We start from the raw sequence: 21910 nt of genomic DNA, 5'->3' as shown, positions 1-21910 counted from the left end.
TGGTCATCCAGCTTCACAAAGTGGAACAGCTTTGACTTTTTCAAGTATAAGGTATTCGCAGAACGTTAGCACCAAGCAGCACCCAGAAACTATGGTCATGAAAGTTCTGGAGGACATAAAAACCGGTTTAACATCAAAAGTATTTTGCCATGGCTATGTCAAGTGACTCTTCAATATTGTTGCTATATGTAGTATCGCGAAGTCAACAAAGGGATATTCTTGAGTTGCCATCTACATCTTCTCAGCAAATAGCACCACAGGAGCACAGCTTCCTGATACCAGAAATGAATACAGAAAACATCCAATATGATAATCAAGGTCGGCGAACAGCTGTTTTATTCCGCAGGATTACCTGTTGAAGGCGTTGACGTAAGGTTTATGCTCGTTCTTCGGAGGTAACGGCGGCTTCTCGTTGATATGGAGGTTCCCGTGGCGCTTCCAGCTTCCGCTGTTTCGCTGTCACAGTTATCGCATCAGCATACCAGGCCGCTGCCTCCCCATCCCTCAATGTTTAGCAGTCTCTGGAGTTGCGTCAGCGCCTCCCCCACAAACGATGGAAAGAATCAGAGACGCCGGTGCTTTTCTCTCGACCCTAGCGACATACTGGGCCTGTTCAATAATCCAGGCCTTTTGGTAGCATTTCTCTGCAGGGTGGCCACTTCTGAGTTCAGGTTGGCACCAGAAAGCCGACCGATGCACACATTCACTGCTCATTGTCGCTTTCTTCTCTTTGAAAGGAAATAGGCTGCTTCAATGATGGCTGGAGGGCTAATTGGGGAAGCGGGTAAGGGGAATGGAGACCGGGATAACTGCTGTTTCCCAAGGAAACTTCACATGCAAAGCTACATAGTTAGTTCGAGGACTCGGCCCAGCTATGGGCTATTGCCAAAGAAACTCTTAACTGTTCTTACAGAAAACAGACATGTGCTCGTGTAAGGTCAACGTTACTAGAGGCGATAACTGCTATGAGAAAACTCGCTTATTCGAAACAGCACTATTGTAATCATGCCCAGATGGTGGCGAAATGATACTGACGCACTGTTGGGCTCTGCTGCCAAGGCGATACTTGAGCATGGGGCAAGCACTCTGGAATTTATCAGGCGCCAGTGTCCCAGACAAGTTCCACTTCTCTGTAAGGCATGTTTAACGCACTGCAGACACAAATGATGCATGTTCCACAGCGAGCTGAAATATGCTAATAGCGCAGCTTCTATAGTGCTATTTTAGAGTCCCCTCTAGAAAAGTTGCGTCAACTACTGCCCGTGAGCGAATGATACAGGCGACAGTGTTGGCCGAAAAGAACACTATGCAAGCTGGTGTGTTTCCATAGTAGGAGTATCGCAGATGGTCACGGTCACGGGGGAGAGTGTCGGTATACAAGGCGACAGCAGACAGCGCCATGCATTGCATCCTCAGTTCTGTGTCATGGCCCCACTGCGCTTTTTCACTTACGAGAAATTTTAGCAGAGTATACGATATGGTGAAACGGTCAAGTGCACTCAGGCATATCGGCCGTCCACACACGATGTGTGATAATTACATGTCTCATTCATTAATAAATATCTGCTGGTCATGTTCTCTCTGAAATCACCCTTCTAGCTGCCGTGAAGCTTTTCTTTGAAGCTTTAGCTCAGAGCCAATTAAGAAACCTCTTGTTTAATAAATGCAACAAAATTACAGAAAATTGTAATTTTCTCTACATCAGGGAGTAAAAAACGGAGCTAAGGGAACGTATAGCCACAAGGGGGAGAATTTTCGCACTGTTGATAAGTGCAAAGCTTCAGCATTAAGCGCTACTCCATGCAAAGCTTGTCCGTCACATCGCATTATTCGAAACTCATGAAGGCTACAGGTTCTAATGGTTGAGTCTTCGTTAGTTCCTCGTGTACTGGTGACTATGCTTTGCTTAGCTGTAATTGTAGATTAACTCATCAGCATTCTTTTTTATTCGTTAGGCATATCGGAGCCTCAGAGTTTTGGTAAACCTTTTGCTTTGTTCTTAGTTGACGCAGGATGACAAATTTTGCTTTTGATACGTGATACCTCACACAAGACTGTTTTCTATCCATATAACTTCTCAGTTTTCTTTCGTGTAAATAATCTACGAGGTCAATTAACGACAGTGATATGCGACAGCACGCCTTTTGTTTCTGGCTCAATAGTTTCATGGCTGTAGTAAACTGATATATTGAATACACAAACAAACATATAATTAGGATTTCGGGAACATTCAGCGACTAACATCGCGCATGTTGCTTGGATCTAAGCCAAGAAATAGTTGATGCATAAAACAACGCTTAGGAGATGCTAAACATGAAGGAACATGTCTCGAATCGGTCACGGTCGCGTAGTCTCGGCATGCAGTATTGTGCTAATGAGAAAATTAGGGAAGTATTTTTCGAGAAATATATAGGTGGGACCTACGCAAACGGAGAGTTTAAGTTGCCTCCACTTACCGATAAAATATACCAACTCCTGGATTTTTTAAGAACATTCTACTGCGCATGCTTAGGGAATCAGCACTGTGAAACATCCACTCGGCTAGCTGACCTTGTAGAAGATCTTCCTTAAGTGTGGTGGCAAAATTTAAAGGAAATTGGCCATTCACTGGATGCTGCACGACGTACCAGGAAGATTCAAGTCTTCTTACAGCAAAGCTGTCAATCGCTATGTTCTGATGAAAAATGTGTTCGTGGGCAAGAGCGGTGCATAAGGCAAAATATGATGTCGTCCAACTGTTTCCGCGTTATGTTATCAGTCGTGGTGGTCGCTCTGAATGATATCATCTTATCCACCATGTTATGACGCATGACTTTCATTGTCATATTTAAAGCGTGGGGTAGCGGCAGTCCTTCGCTCCCATTGGAGGGTCGAAAAGTATAATAAAACACAATAGTGTACCCACCAATGGTCGAATTTAACGTCGATCTAGCACACCCCGATGGCAAGTGGATTGTATCCTTATTGTGGGAATGGTTTGGAATTGAGTGCTACACGGACATCAATGCGCAGACCACGCGTCACCGGTCGTCTATAATTTTAACCTATGGCAAGAACGTGTCTAGCATAGCAGTACAACGTATCGCAGCGACCACAAAGCGGCGGTCACTGTAGTAACGAATAATACAAAATAAAGGCGATAACAACCGCCAAGTTACGTGTATGTGTCTTTATTCAATCAATATAGCAATAACCATAGAAATTATTATAATTGTCAATATAGTCCTCGAAATAGAGCTTCGCTGGTTATCCTTCTTCACTGAGTGGAAAGGCACTCATTTTTAAAATCTTTTTTCGTTCCTTGTTCTTGCTCCCAAGGGATGACACTTATTCACTACTGGATCTCGAACAAGAAGCATGAGTTTACAAGGATAATGACACCAACAACTAAAATTACAAACTCAAGATATAACTTGATATATCAGAAAGCGTGGATAAAACGCACATGTTTCTCAAGCTTGCTAGTCATTCGGTTAATCAGACTTCCAGCATTTTGTGTTGTCAATAAATACGACTTCCCCTGCGATCTGCTAGTCACTCTTTGCTCAATGACTACAGTGGCTGCCCGATAACAGTGATGGCGCATGGCGTGGCCGGCGTACTGGGACAAATTTCCCATGCGTAGCCTTCAAATATTCCACGCGGAAGATCGCCAAAGGTATTTTTCAAGCAGCTTGGTAGTAATTTCAGGCGGATTCTAACGTTCTCATTCACGAACCTTCCTCCGCCATGTGGATTCGCGCAACACGCATAGAGAAGCACTACGATTTGGAAATGCACCTGAAAACGAAAACCATTTTGGTAACCTGTTGTGCGATGGAACTAAAAACAACGTGGCTTCCCTGGAATTCTAAAACTCAGTAATGAACCAAAATGCACCCTTTGGTCACCACAAATGCAAGCCGATGCACTCTACAGAGATGATTTTGAATGCATGTACCATATAGAAAACAAATTTATGCACAGATAACAAAGCTTGCAAGAAGCGCAATATTGTGAATGATAGACTCCTGGAAGGAAACAGTACCGACAGCTGCCCGTCGCTTACTGCTTGGGGGCAGCTTTGTCAATGATTACAGTTGCATGAAATCGAAAAAAAAGCCTTATACTCAACCATGCCTAATCTTTAGCAAACCTCTCTCTCTGGTGTTGTTATTGTTATGACTTTTTTCAGTCTCAATAGTCTCACAAAATTTTGTACAGCTAGCCAAGCGTGGTTCATAAGCGGTAGGCAGGTGAGAAATTAAAGAAACCACTGGGGGGGAAAGGGGGGGGGGGCACATAAACGTCCATACGGGAATCGAGCACTTAACTTCAACAGATCACAATCCAATGTAGAACAGAGGCATCTTAATCTTGCCGTGGTTGGCAGAGTCAGATGCTACAATCTTAATCATGTCATTACGAGATTTGCCTTCTACCACGAAAGAAGATAGAAATACGACGGCATTCTAATGCATCTAAGAGCTAGTAATGCTTACCAAGCGGGCAGTGCAAGTGAGAAAACGAGCTAATGTGTTCACGATAGAGTGAAAATGAGAGACTTTGATGGATCATGGATCTGATCCCTGGCTGTGTCAAAAGCCCCATTTCGCGAATGAAAAGTAGTACGGACGTCTAGAAAAATTACCCTATTAATGGGGTAGGTCTGTTCATCAAAATGGCACCGTGCGATAGGTCGTCTTCAAAGCTCAGATGGACCTCTGTGGAAAACTACAAAAAGAATCCCAATTTTAATAATATTATAAACTGTGCATGAGGTGCTGCTACTTGTAGTTCTTGTGCTCAGTTCACGTACTGTGGTAAAGAAAATGATATCTAGTAGCAACAGCACACTGCAAATTTCATTCATACACAATCATTTCAACGCCCGAACGTTTTCTTTTCTTCATTTGGACATTCCGTCATCTTTAACGAGTTTATGCAGAATAAACACGCGGAAAACAATTACACAATTTTCATAACTCTTGCGTCCTTAGTATTTTTCGTTGAGCCATGCGTCTTTGTTTTCCAGGAAAGTAAAGAAAGAAGTAACCCACCATTGCAAAACATCATTTTGTTTCATAATATTCTTTCTTTAGTGAAGAGGAAAATGATGTCAAATTGTGCACTGTCGCAGGTTGTTCAATCCTTTTCAATATAAAACTACTTTTTAATCCTAGGTCACAAGACAGAAATCACAAACGAACTTCTAAATGTTTTTAATTTCAATTTTATTGGTTTTTAATTTTTACTGGTATTTCCCCCATATCGATTGTGCGCAAATCAAAAGAATCTGCGCAAGCTCATTTACCCTCATCCCAGTCATATTATAATATGACTGCTATCATATGTGGATTTCTGGCTAACGTGCCGGCTCTTTCGTGATAAACGCTGATTTGCCTCGTAATGATGCACCAATCTATGGGCTTTATTCAGACTAAAGCTGTTTGCGTTTACCTTTATTAGGCATCTTGCCGGCGTACACAGTCGCTTCGCAAACTAATGCACGTCTCGCAGCTTTCAATAGAGACAGCAATCTTTTCTCGCGAGGCCAAGGAATTGTGCCGGAAAACCCTCGTATGAGCTCATCAAATTAGCCAGAGAAGGATGTTTGCACCCATCTCTCTCCGACGAAAGGGATGTGACAGCGTTCAAGGCTGTTGGTCACCAACAACATGTGGTCGTCTTTAGCGTTTAGAAATGCTGCTTCTTTTACTAGAGCACGAAATGGAAAAAATGTGACTCGTTCAGGCGTGGTTTCTACCCAGTCCGTAACATATTCATGCTTTTTAGACATAAGGAGTACGGTGGCATGTAGCAATGTGGGCTCTCTAAGTAAAGTCAACGTGGAATAACGAAGCAGCTACGCTCATCTGTCCAGGTTCTCTCTTTTCGCTCGGTGCCCTCGTACATCACGAAGACTGGTCGCATCGACGGCATTGGCCAAGATCAGCGCTGGGACAATCTCGGTGAGAACAGGTACATCTTAGTTTATCCTTAACGCAGTTAAGTTGAAACCCTTCCCGCTATTAAACAGTTAATTCTGATTAGCACTTGTCTTAGTTTTTCCTCTTTGTGTGCGTTGTCCTTTTTATTTTGCTCAATTTTTTCTGATCACCAATGTAAGTCCAACTAGACCAACCATTTTTTTTTCTTAACGTAGCGTGTGAGGTAGACAGCAAGGTATTCTGACAGATCGCCGAATAAGTGAGCTGAACATAATGAACCACAATATATGACTGTGTCGCTAAAGCTGCAGTTCAAGCGAATCGTTTGAATTGCTTCCCCGCGTTAACATAGTGGCTACGGCAATCGGCCGCTGAGAATGAAGTGGCAGGGTTCTATGCTGCGCCGGCTGCATGTACGCAACATCCTTTATAAATTTCTATTTGGGTGAAGCATACTGAGAGTTCAGCTTATTTCCAATACATGATACGCAACTTGGTATCGCAGGAAACTGAGAAGCGAGAGAACATTCTTTGTAGGAAAATTTATTATCGCAATTAAGGTATCGCATTCTGGGGTTTTACGTGCCAAGACCACGAAGTATCACCAAGCTATAAAATGGACCAATGTAGGTATTTGCACACGTCTTCACGCTTCACTCACGCTTGACGCATCACATCGGTCGGATGCAAATTTTTCAATTTTGTTTATGACATCTCTCCTTAGTATAGATATGTGGCGAATCTGTTGGTTAAATGCGCAGTTCATAATCCTGGTTATGTACCCGGTAAATCGCTTTTGAATCGCACCTACCATTTGGTAGGTATGACTGCGGGTGCAACACCCACGTTACAGGAAATTTTGATTTAGAGAAATTTTTTTTCAGTTTCACTTTTTTGTTTTAATGGTTGCAACTTCCTAGGCTTTAGAAACCAAAAATACAGTTGTGACGTTTGGGCTAAAATTGCAAACTTTCTTCTTGAAGGTAGTGACATACTTTAAAAAAATCTTTACCGGGCGACCAGGAATCAAAAGCGCAATCTTATAGAGAAATTTGCACTACGGCTGTTTGCCGCGCCGTGAGGAATGTGCGGCGCATGCGCGACACTTCATTGCTATTTTTAGTTTCAATGCTCACCCAGCTGTTCTCTCTCCACGCAGGACATCATGCTCCAATTCAACGTGTGTCAGCAGAACATCTGCTGGCACATAGGCAATGAATCTATTTATTATCACCTCATTCCTAATATGCGCAGTGTTCCATTCAACATAAACTCGCCGTGAAGCACAAGCAGTGTCGGTACGATGCAAAAAAGTGTTTCGCATGCGTTACAGCATCGGTCATCCTAGCTGATCTTACGCGAAAATGCTCGTTAAGACAAGAACACCAGGAAAAAACCAGAAAGTGTCGCGTACTTAATGCCACGGTCTTTGTTCTCCCCACATTCTAATGTGTTTCCCCGCACTGACGTCCAAAGATTATCGGTAACTAGATATATATTGTGATGTTGTCGAGACATGAGGGTTCGCATTCAAATGAGGCCTCGCGAGCATGTATCTCTGCACGTTCACAAGACGGCACGTGACATGTTAGGAGGCGAGGTGAAAACAAGGCGAACCTTTCTCGGTGCACAACGTCTCATCACAACAGGTTGGCCAAGAGCTCACACATGCTGCGCTTGTACGGGAGCAGATTTTGCCGCATCATGCACCGCACATGCCGCAAGCACGCGCAGGGCTTGCCTTATCGACTTGGCTTGGGTTCTCCCGCCGGTTCCTTATCGCGATGACCGGCTCGTTTATCGAGGAGAATGCAAAAGGCGCAACAAAACATCTCGCGCGTAATCTTCTATTTTGTTTCCCTCACCGAGGGGCTTTCAGGGGACATCCCCCCTCTTCGGCCGCGCAGAGCTGCGAAACTCGCCGAGCCGAGAGTGCGGCCCCAGGAGCCACCATGTTGCACGCCATCATGCTCGTCCTCCTAAGCATCGTCTTTCTCGTGGTCGGGTAAGCCTCGAGCATCGAAACGCACGCGATTGGAAGCACAGATTTGCACCACAGACTTGCAGCACTTCTCCGACCCGTATTCGCAGGTCTCACAGCAGTTAGGAATAAGGGATAACAAAAAAAAAGGAAGACCAAAGTCAACGCTACGCTTTGATGCTGTCGGTAAAACTTTAATTCAGGGAACACGCGAGCTTTTGCTGAACTGCACACGTTGTTCGGAGTAAACGAACGACTCCGCGCGATACCGGCACATCAGACAGACATGTATGTGAGCACCTCCAATGTAGTAGACTGCAAAATACACCGCAGTAGCCCAGCCACCCAAATCGAAAATTGCGGATATAGACAGTTAAGTGCGAATATAAGCATCGAACATGGGCGGGTGTAGGTTGCCTGCATTTAGGTCAGGACAAGAGTATACCATAACAGAGTATAACAAGAGTATAACATTCCTGACAGACTTCTTTCTCCTCGAGTTAACTTTATTGCGAAGTATTGATTTACGGCATACGTCTAAGAAATATATATGACTATGTTCTTTCTTCGGGGCTCGAACATACAAAAATATTACAGTCCGTTTTCGACATTGCACCAGCTGTAGTAACCGTTCTAATAATTATTGATGTCATAAGAAATACAATGGGACGAGTATTCACTGAGTACTACGCTTAGGTAGTCTTATGTTCGAGATCTTCAACGCCAAAATGTAGGACATAACTACACAAGACATTGCATGAATCAGCACAAAGAAAACGAAGCTTGGGTAATCAGGTTGGCAATTACTGACAATGAGAGTATTGTGCTTACTGTATCTTTATTAATTTAGGTGTTTCCCAGTAAAGTAGTAGAAAGCATAATAGCTAAAGTTTCTGTCTCTAAATACTGCTTGATCAGAGAAATATTTGAGATCCAGAAGCAGTCATGCCAAAAGTAATTTCCGCTCAATAAACGCTCGCCACCAGAGAAAATAAGGTGTCTCAATTTAATGCGCTTAATGAGAGTGCTCTCTCGCGCCTAGCGCTAATTTGAATATCCAATTACCAATCGTAGTGATTTATAGCGCATGATTTCAGCATATGCGGAAAGGTGCTTTGTGCTCAGACCGCGCACGAAAGGACGTAAACGAGCGTATGTAAAACATTTTGTCTCTTATCATTTATCAACAGGAACGGCAAACTTGTGAATACCGAAAATATGAGGTAGTGCACGCTCGGTTCACTATTTCTGAACATGTGCCAAATTTGGATGCTGGTTTGTATCCTACAAGAGGGAAGCATTGCTAGGTGTAGTTAACTCCTCTTAACTCGACAAGTGTTGCTCGCCACATGTCTAATACTACATAAACAGGCATGTAGGTCACTTGAATGACGGGGGATTTGTTGAAACCACATTTCCCGCTGTATTCCTTTCATATACATTGAACATTAGCAAGCAGAAATGTGCAACCAGCAGTCATAAGGCATTGTTCTGCTAAATGTTGCTAAGTAGAGAAGTCATCTGTCCTGTCTAGCCGTCAAAAATATACAGGTAACCTTTAGTATAAAAATAGCCTGACCCACTCATGCATATACGTGGGTAAAATAAAAACTTAAAAGTGTGTATTTTGAGGATGAAAGCCGAGGAATGTTGGCTAGACTTCAAAGAATATGAAATAACGCCTAATTTGAGCGCATTTTTATGTACATGGGCGTTACGTACTTCTGTACACAGGCAGCATTGATATTCATTTTTAGAGTATTGGCTCCCAGGTAGACTCTTTTCTTAAATCTTAATACAGCGGTCCGGCTATATAGCCGGTACGAATATACCAGAGACATTCCGTGCGCTCATCTTTATTATAATTAAGATAGACCACTTAAGGCACAGTTGAAAGGCTGCAACCTGTAATGTCGGGCAATTGCAAAGGAGAGTTGGGCACGGAATTTAGCCCACGCTGTCCATTAATATACAACTTCAGCAATATCTTCGTCGCAACGCTAAGGAAAGGGAGAAAGGCAATATTCGAAAATACCCATACATTTATATTGGGCTAATTTTGAATCCTATATTCCGTACAAGAAGATGCTATATGTATATATAATATGTGTCCGGTTGCTGCGTGTTTTCGTGATAGCATTTTCAGTAGGCCAGAAATTTCCGTTGTAGCCGGCGTTAGAAGGATGTGCAGCTTGTTTATTGCCTCAAAGCTACGTATGGAAAGCAACCGTTAGAAAAAAAGTTGTTTTGTTTCAAAGCAGGCTCAGCCTTCCGAGTTACACTACTTTGTCGATCAGGAAGCAAGTTGTCGATATAAAATATACTGGTTAGCTTTATTGAAGAAATAGGCGAATTTTGTAATCATTCCTACCTACAACGTTCTGTTAATCTGCGCTTCGACAATCATTACACTTTTGTTATTGCTATTTTCCAGGATTTTCGCAAAGACCTTTACCTTTTGGAAAGGGAAAGGCATCCCATACTTGTCTTTCTTTGAGTACCTCCGTGTGGTTCGGGACAACTTCACAGGAGTAAGTAAATCTCGATCAGTGACTTACCCGAATTTATCGCAGAATCTGCGAATATTCGTTACTATAGTAAGGAAAGAACTAACCCTGTTCAAGGTGCGTACGCTGTCACTAACGTGAATAAATTACTCCGTGCAGCATTTTTCTAGTCTCTAGGGATGACGATGCTCAAAAGGCTCAAATTTGCTTAGAAGCTTACCGCAACGTTAATTCCTCTGATTTTTGCTCGAGAGTCTCTGACGTCTCTAATCCTCTCGGGTAATCTAGTTTCTATATTGAAACCATATAACATTTTATTGAAACAAAAGTATGAAGTAACAGTAGGTTCTTTAAAAAGACTAGCATATCTGTAGCATCTGCTTAGCGCAGTGTTTTTTTTTTCTTTCGAAACGAAAGTTGACTTACAATTGGCAGTATGCTGATGCAGAAGACAGTTTCTCTAAGGTTTGCAACAAAAGAGCGTATAGTCTTTAAACTTACAGATTGAGTTTTTACCTCTCTCTCTTTCCAGGAGCTCAATAAAGTTGCAATTCGGAATTACAAGCGCTATGGCCGGATATACGGGTTTGTACAATTTTAACTCAATCAGCCTCGAGGTTGAGAAACTATCATTTCTGCAATTTCTGGTTGAACGCGGAACGCACGCATTCTTACCCATGGAGGCATAAAATTGCACACTTTGATGGTCCCGCTTGTCAGCAACAAAAAAAAAAAGAGGCGTCCGTTTGGTTTTTCACATTTATCAGTTTCCCTAGCCTGTTGTGCCAGGTCTAATAAGCATGTGTTCTTCTTAGTAGTTGAGGTTCGCGGGGTTTTCATATAATGACACTGGCGCAAATTAAGGGCTTCTGAGCAGTCTGACTGCACTGAAGTTGATGCGCTTTTCTCGCGGCGCAACTTTAGTCTTTCCCTTTACAGGTAAGAAGATGAAGTGCTAATTTGAACGTTACAACATTCCAGGTCATACCAGGGGCTCGTACCAAGCCTTGTTGTCTCTGACCCAGATGTGCTGAGAGAAATTTGTGTCAAGGATTTCAAGTCGTTCGTCAACAAATCGGTGAGTAAAGAACGTCCCCTTCGTTTCTCCCTGTGATGTAAGTTTGTTATACAGCAAATATATTACCGCATGAAAGTGACACTGAGTGCCTCATACTGACCGCTAATGTCCAATAATGGGCATTCCTGTAACGCAGTCTATATTGAATGACATTAAAACGGCATTTCACAGCTGTTTGTCACACGATAATTATGCTGGATAAAAATGTTAACCAATGGATGTCCCGATAATACAAACTTGCGAAATAATAAAGCACGTGCACACCAGTTCTGTAATCCCGCATGAGGAAACGAGGCCCCATAAATTCCTCCTGACATATTGTAAGGCGGCGGATGTTAATTTGCTGCGTGCCTTTGGGATACGCCTTCGTAAATTGTTGTGTATGGAATATTGAAGCAGACGGACTATGTATCCTCAGCACCTAAAGTAATCACGGCGTAAAAAGCCATAAGAAATGTGCTAGTCATTTGGTTAATAACTGCATAAGAAGGAAATTGTTGAAAACAAGAGTGCTGCATAAATGCTTTATGGGTTATACTATTTAGTTAAGCTCTGATGTTACAAGAACTGCAAACATTGAGCGAGGAATTCGTAAGGGTTCATTTCTTTGTAATGGTGCCACGTGAAGACACGAACGCGAAATGACGTGCAGACCACAAGTGCCGTGTACGGTGCTTGTGTTCGGGGATGACGCCTAGGACTATTACTGGTGAGGGCACAACAGTTGCTATAATGCTACAAAAGAAAAGGTAATACTTTTCTTAAATACTGTATCTCCCTCAGTGTTCTCTTTAATTTCAATTATGCCGGTGGTGCAGGATACGTTATGGTACGCCCGCCCTTTAACCATTCCCGCTTCCTAACAGCAGGAAAGGGGTTATAGTATAACCCCTATACAACCTCGCTTTTCTGTACCAAGTATTTTTCATAGTTTATCTCTCTTTTTCACCTGTTCTGCATTTTTTATGTAAAACCTCCACCGGAGAGGAAAAACGTTAAATATCATTTTTTTGCAAACAAGCATTCTGCATTACTAATCATGTAAACGTATACAAACATCGCAAACAGGAAGAACAATGGAAAAGCAATTGTATTTAAACAGGGACGCTGCATCACACCGCAGAGAAGCAATCACTTAGTGGTAGATGTCCCTTTGATAAGGCACATATTGCTATACATGCTTAGGCATCGAATAGTTAATGTTGTCTACCGTTCTGGTTTTATCCGGCGAAAGAGTGTGATGACACTAGCTCGTTCATTTCTTTTTAATATCGACAATATGTTGAAGCTTATCTTACTCTCCTTACCTGAAAGTATTCTGCGTTGCCGTAGATGAACAGTTGCTGACGTAACTGAATGGACAAAACATCGCACGCATAATGCCGATGATGGGGATTCAGCTCCCACCAGCGGCCAAGTTGCCTCTTCCCATTTCCATTTTTCTTATAGTTCGCACATATCGAGTCCGCAGTCAATAGCCATATGCTTCATTGCATTTCAATAACCACAGTAAATTTCCCATCTCTTTCAATGTCGGTTGACTTCCAATGGTTGCAACTAAAGAAACTTATTCCCTCCGTTTTCCTTCTCGTTCTTTCACAACATCAGGACGACAAGGTATCAGGAAATACTCTTTGGGACCAAATGGTTTTGCACCAGCAAAATGACCAATGGAAGCATACACGCAGTTCGCTGTCGCCGATGTTCACAACGGCCAAATTAAAATCGGTAGGTGTAGTTCGGTTCGGATAGTGAGTAAACGAATTTCGAACATTCGTAATCCCTTCGGCCAAGGAAACGTACACATACGGTCTTTTTTTTTCCCCAACTCTTCAGATGGTACCAAAAATGACTAAGACTATGGACAGGTTTATGAAGTTGCTGCTGGCGAAGCTCAATAAAGGGAAGCCCACAAATCTCTGCCAGTGAGTATAACACCTTGTTTGCTTTTCTTTGAGGCAAGGATAAGCCTTTATGACAATCGATTATTTCGAAAACTCCACCCGCATTATACGCCAATGTTCAGTGGGCTAGTTTGCAAAGAAATATATCTGTTTAAAAAATTTCGCGAGCATCTTGCAGATCAAGAGAAGCACAGTTTTTCTGTGATTCAGAGATAATAACGTGGCAAAAAACATAACTTGCTGATGTTTTCTTTCTTAACATTTGTTCTCCTTGGATTTATCGTTCTAGAAAACTAAAAAAATAAACCTTCTTTTAGTTGACTACCGCAAGCGCATGACGGGGAATGTTCCTCATCAGGTTTCGTTAAGTTCTCGTATCAAGTTTCCTTCAGTTTACAGAGCAGCAATGAACTCGTTAATCACAATGAATCAATATTCAATCACACAACTTGATTAGCCGCCAAAATGTGCAACTCTGAATCGGCGCCTGCAAGTCTGTTTAATCGCTAAGGAACGCTTTAATTAGTCAAGGTGGGTGATATCTTGCTTCTTTTTCGACAGCTGTCCCTCGTAAGAAGGTTTAAGTTCACTGCCTGCCTGCCTGCCTGTCCAAATCGGGCAGTGGGTAACTTGCTCCTGTCGTTAAGCAATTCCGTTCGAAGGGAAGCCTAATGTAAGCTTTGAAACCATCAACACTTCGGGAACCACAGAGAAATCTTCGTTATGTGTGCAGTACACACTATATTAAACAAATGTATTGAAAAAGAACATTAGGGTGGTCATGGCGTTGTTCATTCTTCCAGCTGTGCGAAATAATGCATGGGAGTAAATCGCTGGCAGTTTAACGATGACGCGCACATGCTACTTCTGGGTACTATTTTCAAACCTTCAGGAATATTCGTTCAAAATAGCCGCCTTTAGTAGAGCTCTTGTAGAAATTGTGCCTTATTACCTATATAACTGACTATATAGCTGACGAGTCACATGTTACGAAAGCCTATCTAGCTCCACCCTGGTGTGCATATACATCACAGTGTTCAGCTTAAGCAACATGCGAGAGCACGTGGGACCAGTAAATAAAAGCAAGGTACTGGCACGTCTCCTGAGGAACACTAGGGGTTCAGCGTCGCCAGAGGGATTTCTTAAATGGCGCATGCATAGCTTTCTTGCCCCTGGGCATTTGAATGCGTAAAGCGCTAGATCGAAAGCTGAAATTGATGTAAAAAATCAATACCCGGTGAGTGTACACTGGTCTGCTTTTTTCGGAATGACACAGACGAGTTCGATTCGTTTAACGCCACCCTTAAGCAGTCGGCCTTCTTTGCCTCCTCAAATTAGTGAACTCTACGCATACTGTTTCTCTCTTCCGTGTCCACAAGCTTTAAATTTTGAATATGTATATCAGAGGTACTACATTAAAATAGTGACGCTAATATCGCATAGGGTGCCCCTATTAGTATGCGCGCATTTTAAGTATGCACGTCGGCATACTTAGCCCTCTATTGTGCATATTTCTCACTCGCCAGATTGTTGGAAAAATCAGCCATGGACTTGTACACATCACTCATCTTTGACCTGGACATTGACAGTCACGTTGACACTGATCACCCAATGCTCAAATGCTATAGCGGCTTCCTCAGTGCCCCTGGTGGCTGGAGGCTACTCATGATGAGTGAGTGTTCACCTCCTAAATGTATTCGGGCATTTTCTTTCGCGGGTAAAAGCTAAGTCATGCATTATCGTACTCTAGTCCTTGAAGCGGTGACGTGGCTGAAACGTTACCTTAATGAAAAATTGATCATTGCCATATCTTTTTTTTCCTGTTCATTAGCGTTTCTGTAAAGGTACTGGTGCTTGTAATCATGAAATAATAACACTACTTCACCTCGTGCTTGCCCATTTAGATGCATAATAAACTTCGTATCCGATAACAGACATGCACTGCCCTAAACGATTTTATGATTCCTGGGCCAAAAGGAAGACCACTTGACTCAAAAGTAGCCGTTGACCTTGTCTAAATATATATACCTCTACGTATGCATAGCTGCACCACGACGAATAGCACTTAATGCAGAAGCAGTCATTGAGCGCCCTATGCAAGTTCTAGTTGATAAAGAGCACTTACCTTTAAATTCCTACGCATATCGCTAAAGCAGCACTTCTCCTGGAGGCATATATTGTAAGCATTCATTCAGCTGAAATTCTTTGTAGTCTGATGCATAAGTCAAACAACATTTGTGACCTGTTTTGTCTTTAGAGTGCCTCTGCGGAGCTTTAGCATTGTTCTATTTTAGTACTTGCTGTGCGGAACTCAAGTACAGCGTATCTTATGCATTGTGCATAGATTTTTTTCCGACTGTTTCTTACTTTTTCTGATTTTGCATGATTCAGCCACTCTCCCAAGGCTTTTCAAGGTTTTCAGAGTGGAATTTCCGAACAAAGGTGACTCGCAGTATGCGCTGGACTTCACAAAGCACTTGATCGGACAACGACTGCGAGACAGTGAAGTAAGTTTCGATAAAGGAGCTTGTTACAGCTCCTGAACTTAAGTGTATTTACTTACGCTTTCCAGCTCACAGAACTGAAAGAAAAAGTCTGCCCGAATAAGTGATTATTTGCAAAAAATGACAACTGAAATAGCAAAACAACAATAACAAAAGAAAATGGCAAACCCAGACTGGTCATATTGGTCTGTTATTTGCTCTGTAACCTTAATACAAATATTCATGCCAATGCCATCTTTATAAATTAAAAAAATGCTTCCCACAAAGTTCTATACCAACACCTTATGCGAAATGTTTCTGAACTCAACTCACAGACGAATACATTAAACTGTATGAAATTACTGCTCAAAGTGCGGTTTGTTACCGGCCAGTGGTGTGTTATTTATTGCCTACCGATAACTATAGGCCACACCAATAAATACCTTTGACAGTCTCCAATAAAACAGAGCTGTCACCATTAATAAACACAAGCTTACCTATATCCGAATGAAAATTATTCGACAAGAAAAGGTTGACAAAGCAATGCCATAGCACAGAAGGTTCATAAACAAAAGCCAAAGGGCTGCGTGGCCAACGCAGCACAGTCACGGCGTAGGCTGATTGAAGGCGTCAAATGCAAGGTAGTAAGTGTATTGAAAGTCGTGTTTTTATTTGAAAACATTTAGTTAAACACATCCAAGTGTGCTTTATGTTCGGAAAAGTAGGCCTAGATGGCCATGCAGCGGGCCATAGTGAGGGACTTTGATATCTCTAAATACAAAGTCGAAACAAGAACCTGTGCGCGAAAAGCTGCATTGTGTATTTGGAACAGATTCCATGCCGAGGTTTTCTTGCATACACTGTACGAACCAGGCAATTTGGCAATCCCTCGTATTCACGTTGAAATTGCCCGTAACCATTAGAGGCACGTCGTCTTGAGGAACGAATGTATCTGTCAGGAAGTACGCAATCTTACGATGTTGAGCATCTGGCGACACCTACACTTATACAGCCACAATAGCCTCGGACTTACGCACTGCGCACACGTTGGCAAAGTCTACGTCCGGTGCTCCTTGATGGCACACGCTCATTTCCTCGTTCGTATAGTACCACACACGAGGCCGGGTGCGCAGCTGTCCCATCTGACACGACGCAGCTGTAGGCGTTGATGTGATGTGGCCAGGTCTTGGGGAAACATAGGGACACTCGCATCAAGATGTAGTCGTGCATGACGTCAAGCCTGTGCGCAGCGAGATAACGTATGTTGAGAGAGCAGACGGCAAATTGGTGGGGGACTAGGCTCTAAATCTACACCTACTCATACCGTCTTCTTCATCACAATACTCCCAAACCCGGCTCAATGATGTTTCCAACCTCTAAAATGATAATCCTTCAACGCAAAGTTTTGTGTTGCTGATTATTTATTTCAGACCCGCTCCCCATGTAATACCGTTATTTACAGGCTTTCTAGCTGAAAAAATGGAATGTTCTTTGTGGGTGAAATCTCTGGTACATTTCTTGCAGCGTTATAGTTGGGGCAAAGAGAACACGAATAATGAATCGTCGTGAGAAGTTAATGTTGTAGCTTTCTTTTGAGCGATTCGTTTTTCATGCCCTTCTATTATCTTGCCAAGTAATGTTTACTGCTTTATTCACTATCCGAGTTCTTCCCTTCTGTATATATAAGAGCTCTAATGTGTGTGCATTTCCATGTTTTACTTCAATGGATGAACTAACAATGCCTAATAAATATTGGCTTGTCACTATAAGGATTCCTTGTACAGCTTCAATAAGTTCTCCAGAAATCATTCAGTTGCTTGTATTATTGAATAATTCCTTGAATTAGATTCTGTTGCGAAACATTTTACTTGTGTCTTCTGCACTTAAAATTCAGCAAGAGTTCAACTGCGTGCTTTTTATTGTGCAGAGGCATGATGATGCACTCCAAATGTACATGGACACCAAAATGCAGCAAAATGGGAAAGGAGGCGTCCAACTTTCAGGTAAATTGCAGTTTCCCTAGAACACCCCGTGTGATGTTTGTATGAACTGCAAGCATATACATGAATCTCTACTTGGCAACATTTCCCCATTTTGATAAGAAACTGGATGTCAATATAAATGCTGTAGAAACAGAGAGAACCGTAGCTGTACCTAAATTGCATTGGTCTAAGCACCTTTCATTTCGCCAAGTTCTCGTTTAAGAAATAGTCAGTCAACGTGAGGAGCCATTTCGTAAGTTTCTGCGAGACACTTGTGTTTTGTCGTGGCAGCATTGGCTGATTGTGGCGATACGCGGCGTGCATGGCACACGTGCCAAAAAGTCGAGTGGCATTGACCTAGCAACAAACACACTTATCGATTAGCAACTAACTTGTGCGGCGCCTGAAATGCTTGCTGGAGAGATAGAGACCATCGTGAGCATTTCTCTTTGTTTTTATGAAAGTTATTTGAGCAATATGCTTCTTTTCATAGAAGCAGTCCGCCGTTATTTGTCAAAGTAAACCGGTATTTTCCTAGGAGAGCATTTATAAAATGAAATTATAGTAAAGCATATTTCCTTTCTTCATATGACTGTCGGTGTTGCCTGCATTATTGTAATGTGCTTAAAGCAGTACGCGACGTTATCACTTGAAGCGAGGCGTTTCAGATTATTCGCCACCAGTACCTTGCGTGGCATTAACCGTGATGGGTTGGAGAGGAAGAATCAATGAAGATTAACGAAATGCTCATTTATATACATTTTTCAGTTGTTGTGCTGGCTATTTTCGCACAGAAGCAACTACGGCTATTTTAGATGTTTATGTTTAAAAAAATGCGAAAATGTATTTTTTGTACTTCGGATTATCTCGCTCTAGTCTCATAGTGAGTGTTTCCAATCAATCATTTCTTGATGGTATTCGTATCCAACAGAGCTTCTTTATGCTTTATGAAATATATTCCCTCTGATCAATGCCTCCGAAAACTTTGTTTAAATAAAATAGAGTTTAGTTGTCTTTGGCCACGCTCAATATGAAGTCCAAAATTAAAGTGCGCCAAAGGACCGGCTAGAGTTAATACTAAGTTGTGAGCCAAACGCACCCACATTTCTTTTTTTCCTTTTTTTGGTCAACAGAAGCCCTATCAGTATTTCGTTTCCCCACAGCCTTCATAACTGGTCAGAACAGAAGGGTCACTGAGTGTATAAACAGCTGGTACCTAGATGTATTTCTGTGCACAATGAAAACTCAAAGGGCCCCTCATCTTTGTTTAGCATTGCATCGTGCACTACGCACTTGAAGAGTGCGTTAGAATTTCAGATTCTTCCATTTCATGTTTAAGCACCCCATAGTTATTGTCATAAGCAATTAATCTGGAATAAGCAGAGGATGGAGATCTGATGAAGCACTTTTGTGCTCTCTTACGAATCTCATCACCAAGTGACAAAAAAATATAAAGACACGGCCATGCGTTCCACTTCATCTGAATACCTTCGAGAGTGTCCCTTATCTGCGTCTGACACACTGCGATTTTTTGTTTGCAGAATCTGCACTCAACGACATCTCCGCCCAGTGCATGTGTTTGTTTATCGCTGGGAGCGACTCAATAGCTCTGACTGTGACGTGCGCGGCGTACTCATTGGCCCTCCACCCCGAGATTCAGGAAGCGGTGATAAAAGAAGTTGATGCCGCGGTGAGTATACACACGAGGGCGCTAGTACTTTTGACAGGGGGCGATAGCACGGGCTCGTAGCCGGTGCCCTTATCTATACCATTCGTCGTGACGTGCTTACCTGACGCCGGCCACACGAAAGCGAGGACTAAAGGCCTTCTGCAGCCAGACGACGACAAACAGCACCAATGAAAACGTTGCGGTTAAGCTTCTTCAAGGCAGCCCATGACGTATGCAGATAGCAACGAGTATCTCCAGTAATTAGGGTCCGAAATTTTTTTAAGTAGACCTCGAAGAAAGTGAAAGAAAGTGAAATTGTGGAGCATTCAATATGAATGCTTTCGCATGTGCCTGTGCTGGTCCATATCTACGCGCGTAGAAATTGAGGACTGCTTGTTTCATTCATACAGGGCGTAATACCATCGGCATAGCTTCAGCTGGGCAAGATTTGCAAAGCTAGAATGTGCACTATCTTAATGGGGAGCTGCAGTCACACTTACAAAGAACAGACATGTCCTTTTTTCGCTATATTTCGAATGTACAGGCTCTACCATGAAAATACCGGTAGCTTGGTCTAGTACAACTCCTAAGCATAACTTCAAGTGGTATTATCATGGCGAAGCTCTTTCTTGTATAGGAGAAACAGGAAAGTGCTTAAGGCATGACCGTGTTAAGCCTGATGGCAGCCATCTGTTCAATGTACCACTGTGGGCGCTAAGAGTTAAGGGGCACGAGATCTCGGAAGAAGCTAAATATTTTTGCGAACTGGACCCACACCTTTTACTTAGGACTAGTGCTGCAATCGGGACTAGCACATGTGACCCACATGGTGACGAACTAGGATGTACGTGAATGCCTGTAAAATTTGAACAACGCCTATTTCAGTCTGGCGTTAACTAACCAATTTACGTAACTTTATTTTCCATATTGACACTGCTTCCTTCCCACTTCTTTGTGTATTTTGTCTAACAGGACGAGGCCAACTACGAGTCTCTGCGGTCGATGGTGCTTCTTGATGCCGTCGTCAGTGAAACGCTGCGGATGTACTCACCGACGTCGGTGTAAGTTACCTGCGTGCATGAGTTTGAATGAAAGCCGAGATGAGGCGTGTGTACAGCTACACGTTGCCATCCCTAGGGAGAATTTTATCCCGCTTTAGTTGGCCTATGTGCTCATATTCTATAGCTATGCCTGAAGCTCAAGCGCTAAATGTTAAGTTGGATACGTAAATGAGCGCAATTATTGCTTGAATGGGGACTAACTTGTGTTGACTTTGACGCTGTTGTCGGCTCGGCGTAAGAATAGCTTTAGTTGTAAACACTAAAATCAACCCATAGAAAAGCCTTACCTATCATATGCAAGGTTTATCACACACTGCGAAAAGTTGGATGTGGTTAGAAAATATTGCTGTCCACCGATGCTCTATGTCAATGTGAACAACGTATTTTGCATTAATTTCAAGATGCCTCCAATATCCCCATGCAATTTTTCAGCGTGTTACTATTGAGTTTTTGTTGAAAATTTTACCCACACACTGTGCAGAGATGGACAGTGCCACGGAAGGTAACGTAGTGGTCGTGGTCCCAATTAAGAGATTATAAATCATGCACTTTATTTACAGAAAAAGTGTGTCATTTAAAGGAGCAGTATGTTCAACTGAACAACACTTCTACGGCTATGGCGTTGTTTTTGCAACAGTCAAAACACGCACACACACGTAAACACCCATACACGCACCTACACGCCCACATATGTGGCATAAGTTTTTCTGCTGTACCGGTAGGTCATTGGCAAGAAGTTAGTGTCTGCGGCGAGTTGCAGAAGTTTGCGCGAATTTCACAAAGTGGCCTTTATCGCTGTTCATTTCTCTCGTAATGAAGCGAGCAGTCAGCTCTACCGTGATGAAGTGACGGGACAGAAATAGTGAGGCCTATTGCTTCCTTAAGCCATGCGATCCTCGTACGCCTTCATTTTCTGTTTAGCACACAATTGCTGAAGATAAATATAACGCCAGGTTCCTGCATTTATTCGCCTAAACTCCAAACACTGCAGACATTTGGAATTCTTCGCGGGCAGAAAATTGTGCATCACGTATGAAGTGGCCCCGAGCGATTTCAAAGTGTGAACATACAAATGTCGGCCAACGTTGTCCCTGTGCGGTAACAGCATCAGTCAACGCCATTAATTTTTGACATTTCAGGCTTACCAGGATATGTTCGCAAAGCACAACAGTTGCTGGCGTCCGCTTTACGCCTGGGATGCGCGTCGAGATTCCAGCCCACGCCATGCACTACGACCCCGAATTCTTTCCCGAACCGGAAATCTTCAAACCAGAGAGGTAAGGAGTGCTGTGACCTAGAGTGATTGAGTGAGTGA

General features: G+C 42.7%; 1 protein-coding gene and 1 long non-coding RNA gene across 4 annotated transcripts in view; one reads left to right on the top strand and one right to left on the bottom strand.

Annotated features, from left to right (window-relative positions):
- Positions 1-21910, top strand: part of LOC135918074 (cytochrome P450 3A41-like) — a 63017-nt gene that overhangs the window by 31273 nt on the left and 9834 nt on the right. The window contains exons 3-15 of one of the 3 annotated variants that reach the window (XM_070533990.1): positions 5864-5951; positions 7810-7935; positions 10346-10442; positions 10951-11003; positions 11400-11496; positions 13105-13224; positions 13333-13421; positions 14927-15072; positions 15792-15907; positions 17811-17886; positions 19407-19555; positions 20507-20595; positions 21735-21872. In XM_070533990.1, coding sequence (XP_070390091.1) covers positions 7883-7935; positions 10346-10442; positions 10951-11003; positions 11400-11496; positions 13105-13224; positions 13333-13421; positions 14927-15072; positions 15792-15907; positions 17811-17886; positions 19407-19555; positions 20507-20595; positions 21735-21872 — 1223 coding nt within the window. In that variant the 5' untranslated portion in view covers positions 5864-5951; positions 7810-7882. Of the gene's footprint in view, positions 1-5863; positions 5962-7799; positions 7936-10345; positions 10443-10950; positions 11004-11399; positions 11497-13104; positions 13225-13332; positions 13422-14926; positions 15073-15791; positions 15908-17810; positions 17887-19406; positions 19556-20506; positions 20596-21734; positions 21873-21910 lie in introns of all 3 variants that reach the window. The other 2 variants (XM_065451739.1, XM_070533991.1) reach the window with 2 other exon arrangements.
- Positions 16622-21910, bottom strand: part of LOC135918100 (uncharacterized) — a 31013-nt gene continuing 25724 nt past the window's right edge. The window contains exon 3 of the long non-coding RNA XR_010569548.1: positions 16622-17123. This is a non-coding gene — a long non-coding RNA (uncharacterized lncRNA). The remainder of the gene's footprint in view (positions 17124-21910) is intronic.

This window comes from Dermacentor albipictus, chromosome 2 (genome assembly GCF_038994185.2).
Source record: "Dermacentor albipictus isolate Rhodes 1998 colony chromosome 2, USDA_Dalb.pri_finalv2, whole genome shotgun sequence".
In the NCBI taxonomy this organism is placed as follows: Eukaryota; Metazoa; Arthropoda; class Arachnida; order Ixodida; family Ixodidae; genus Dermacentor; species Dermacentor albipictus.
This window is presented reverse-complemented; position numbering and strand designations above follow the sequence as displayed.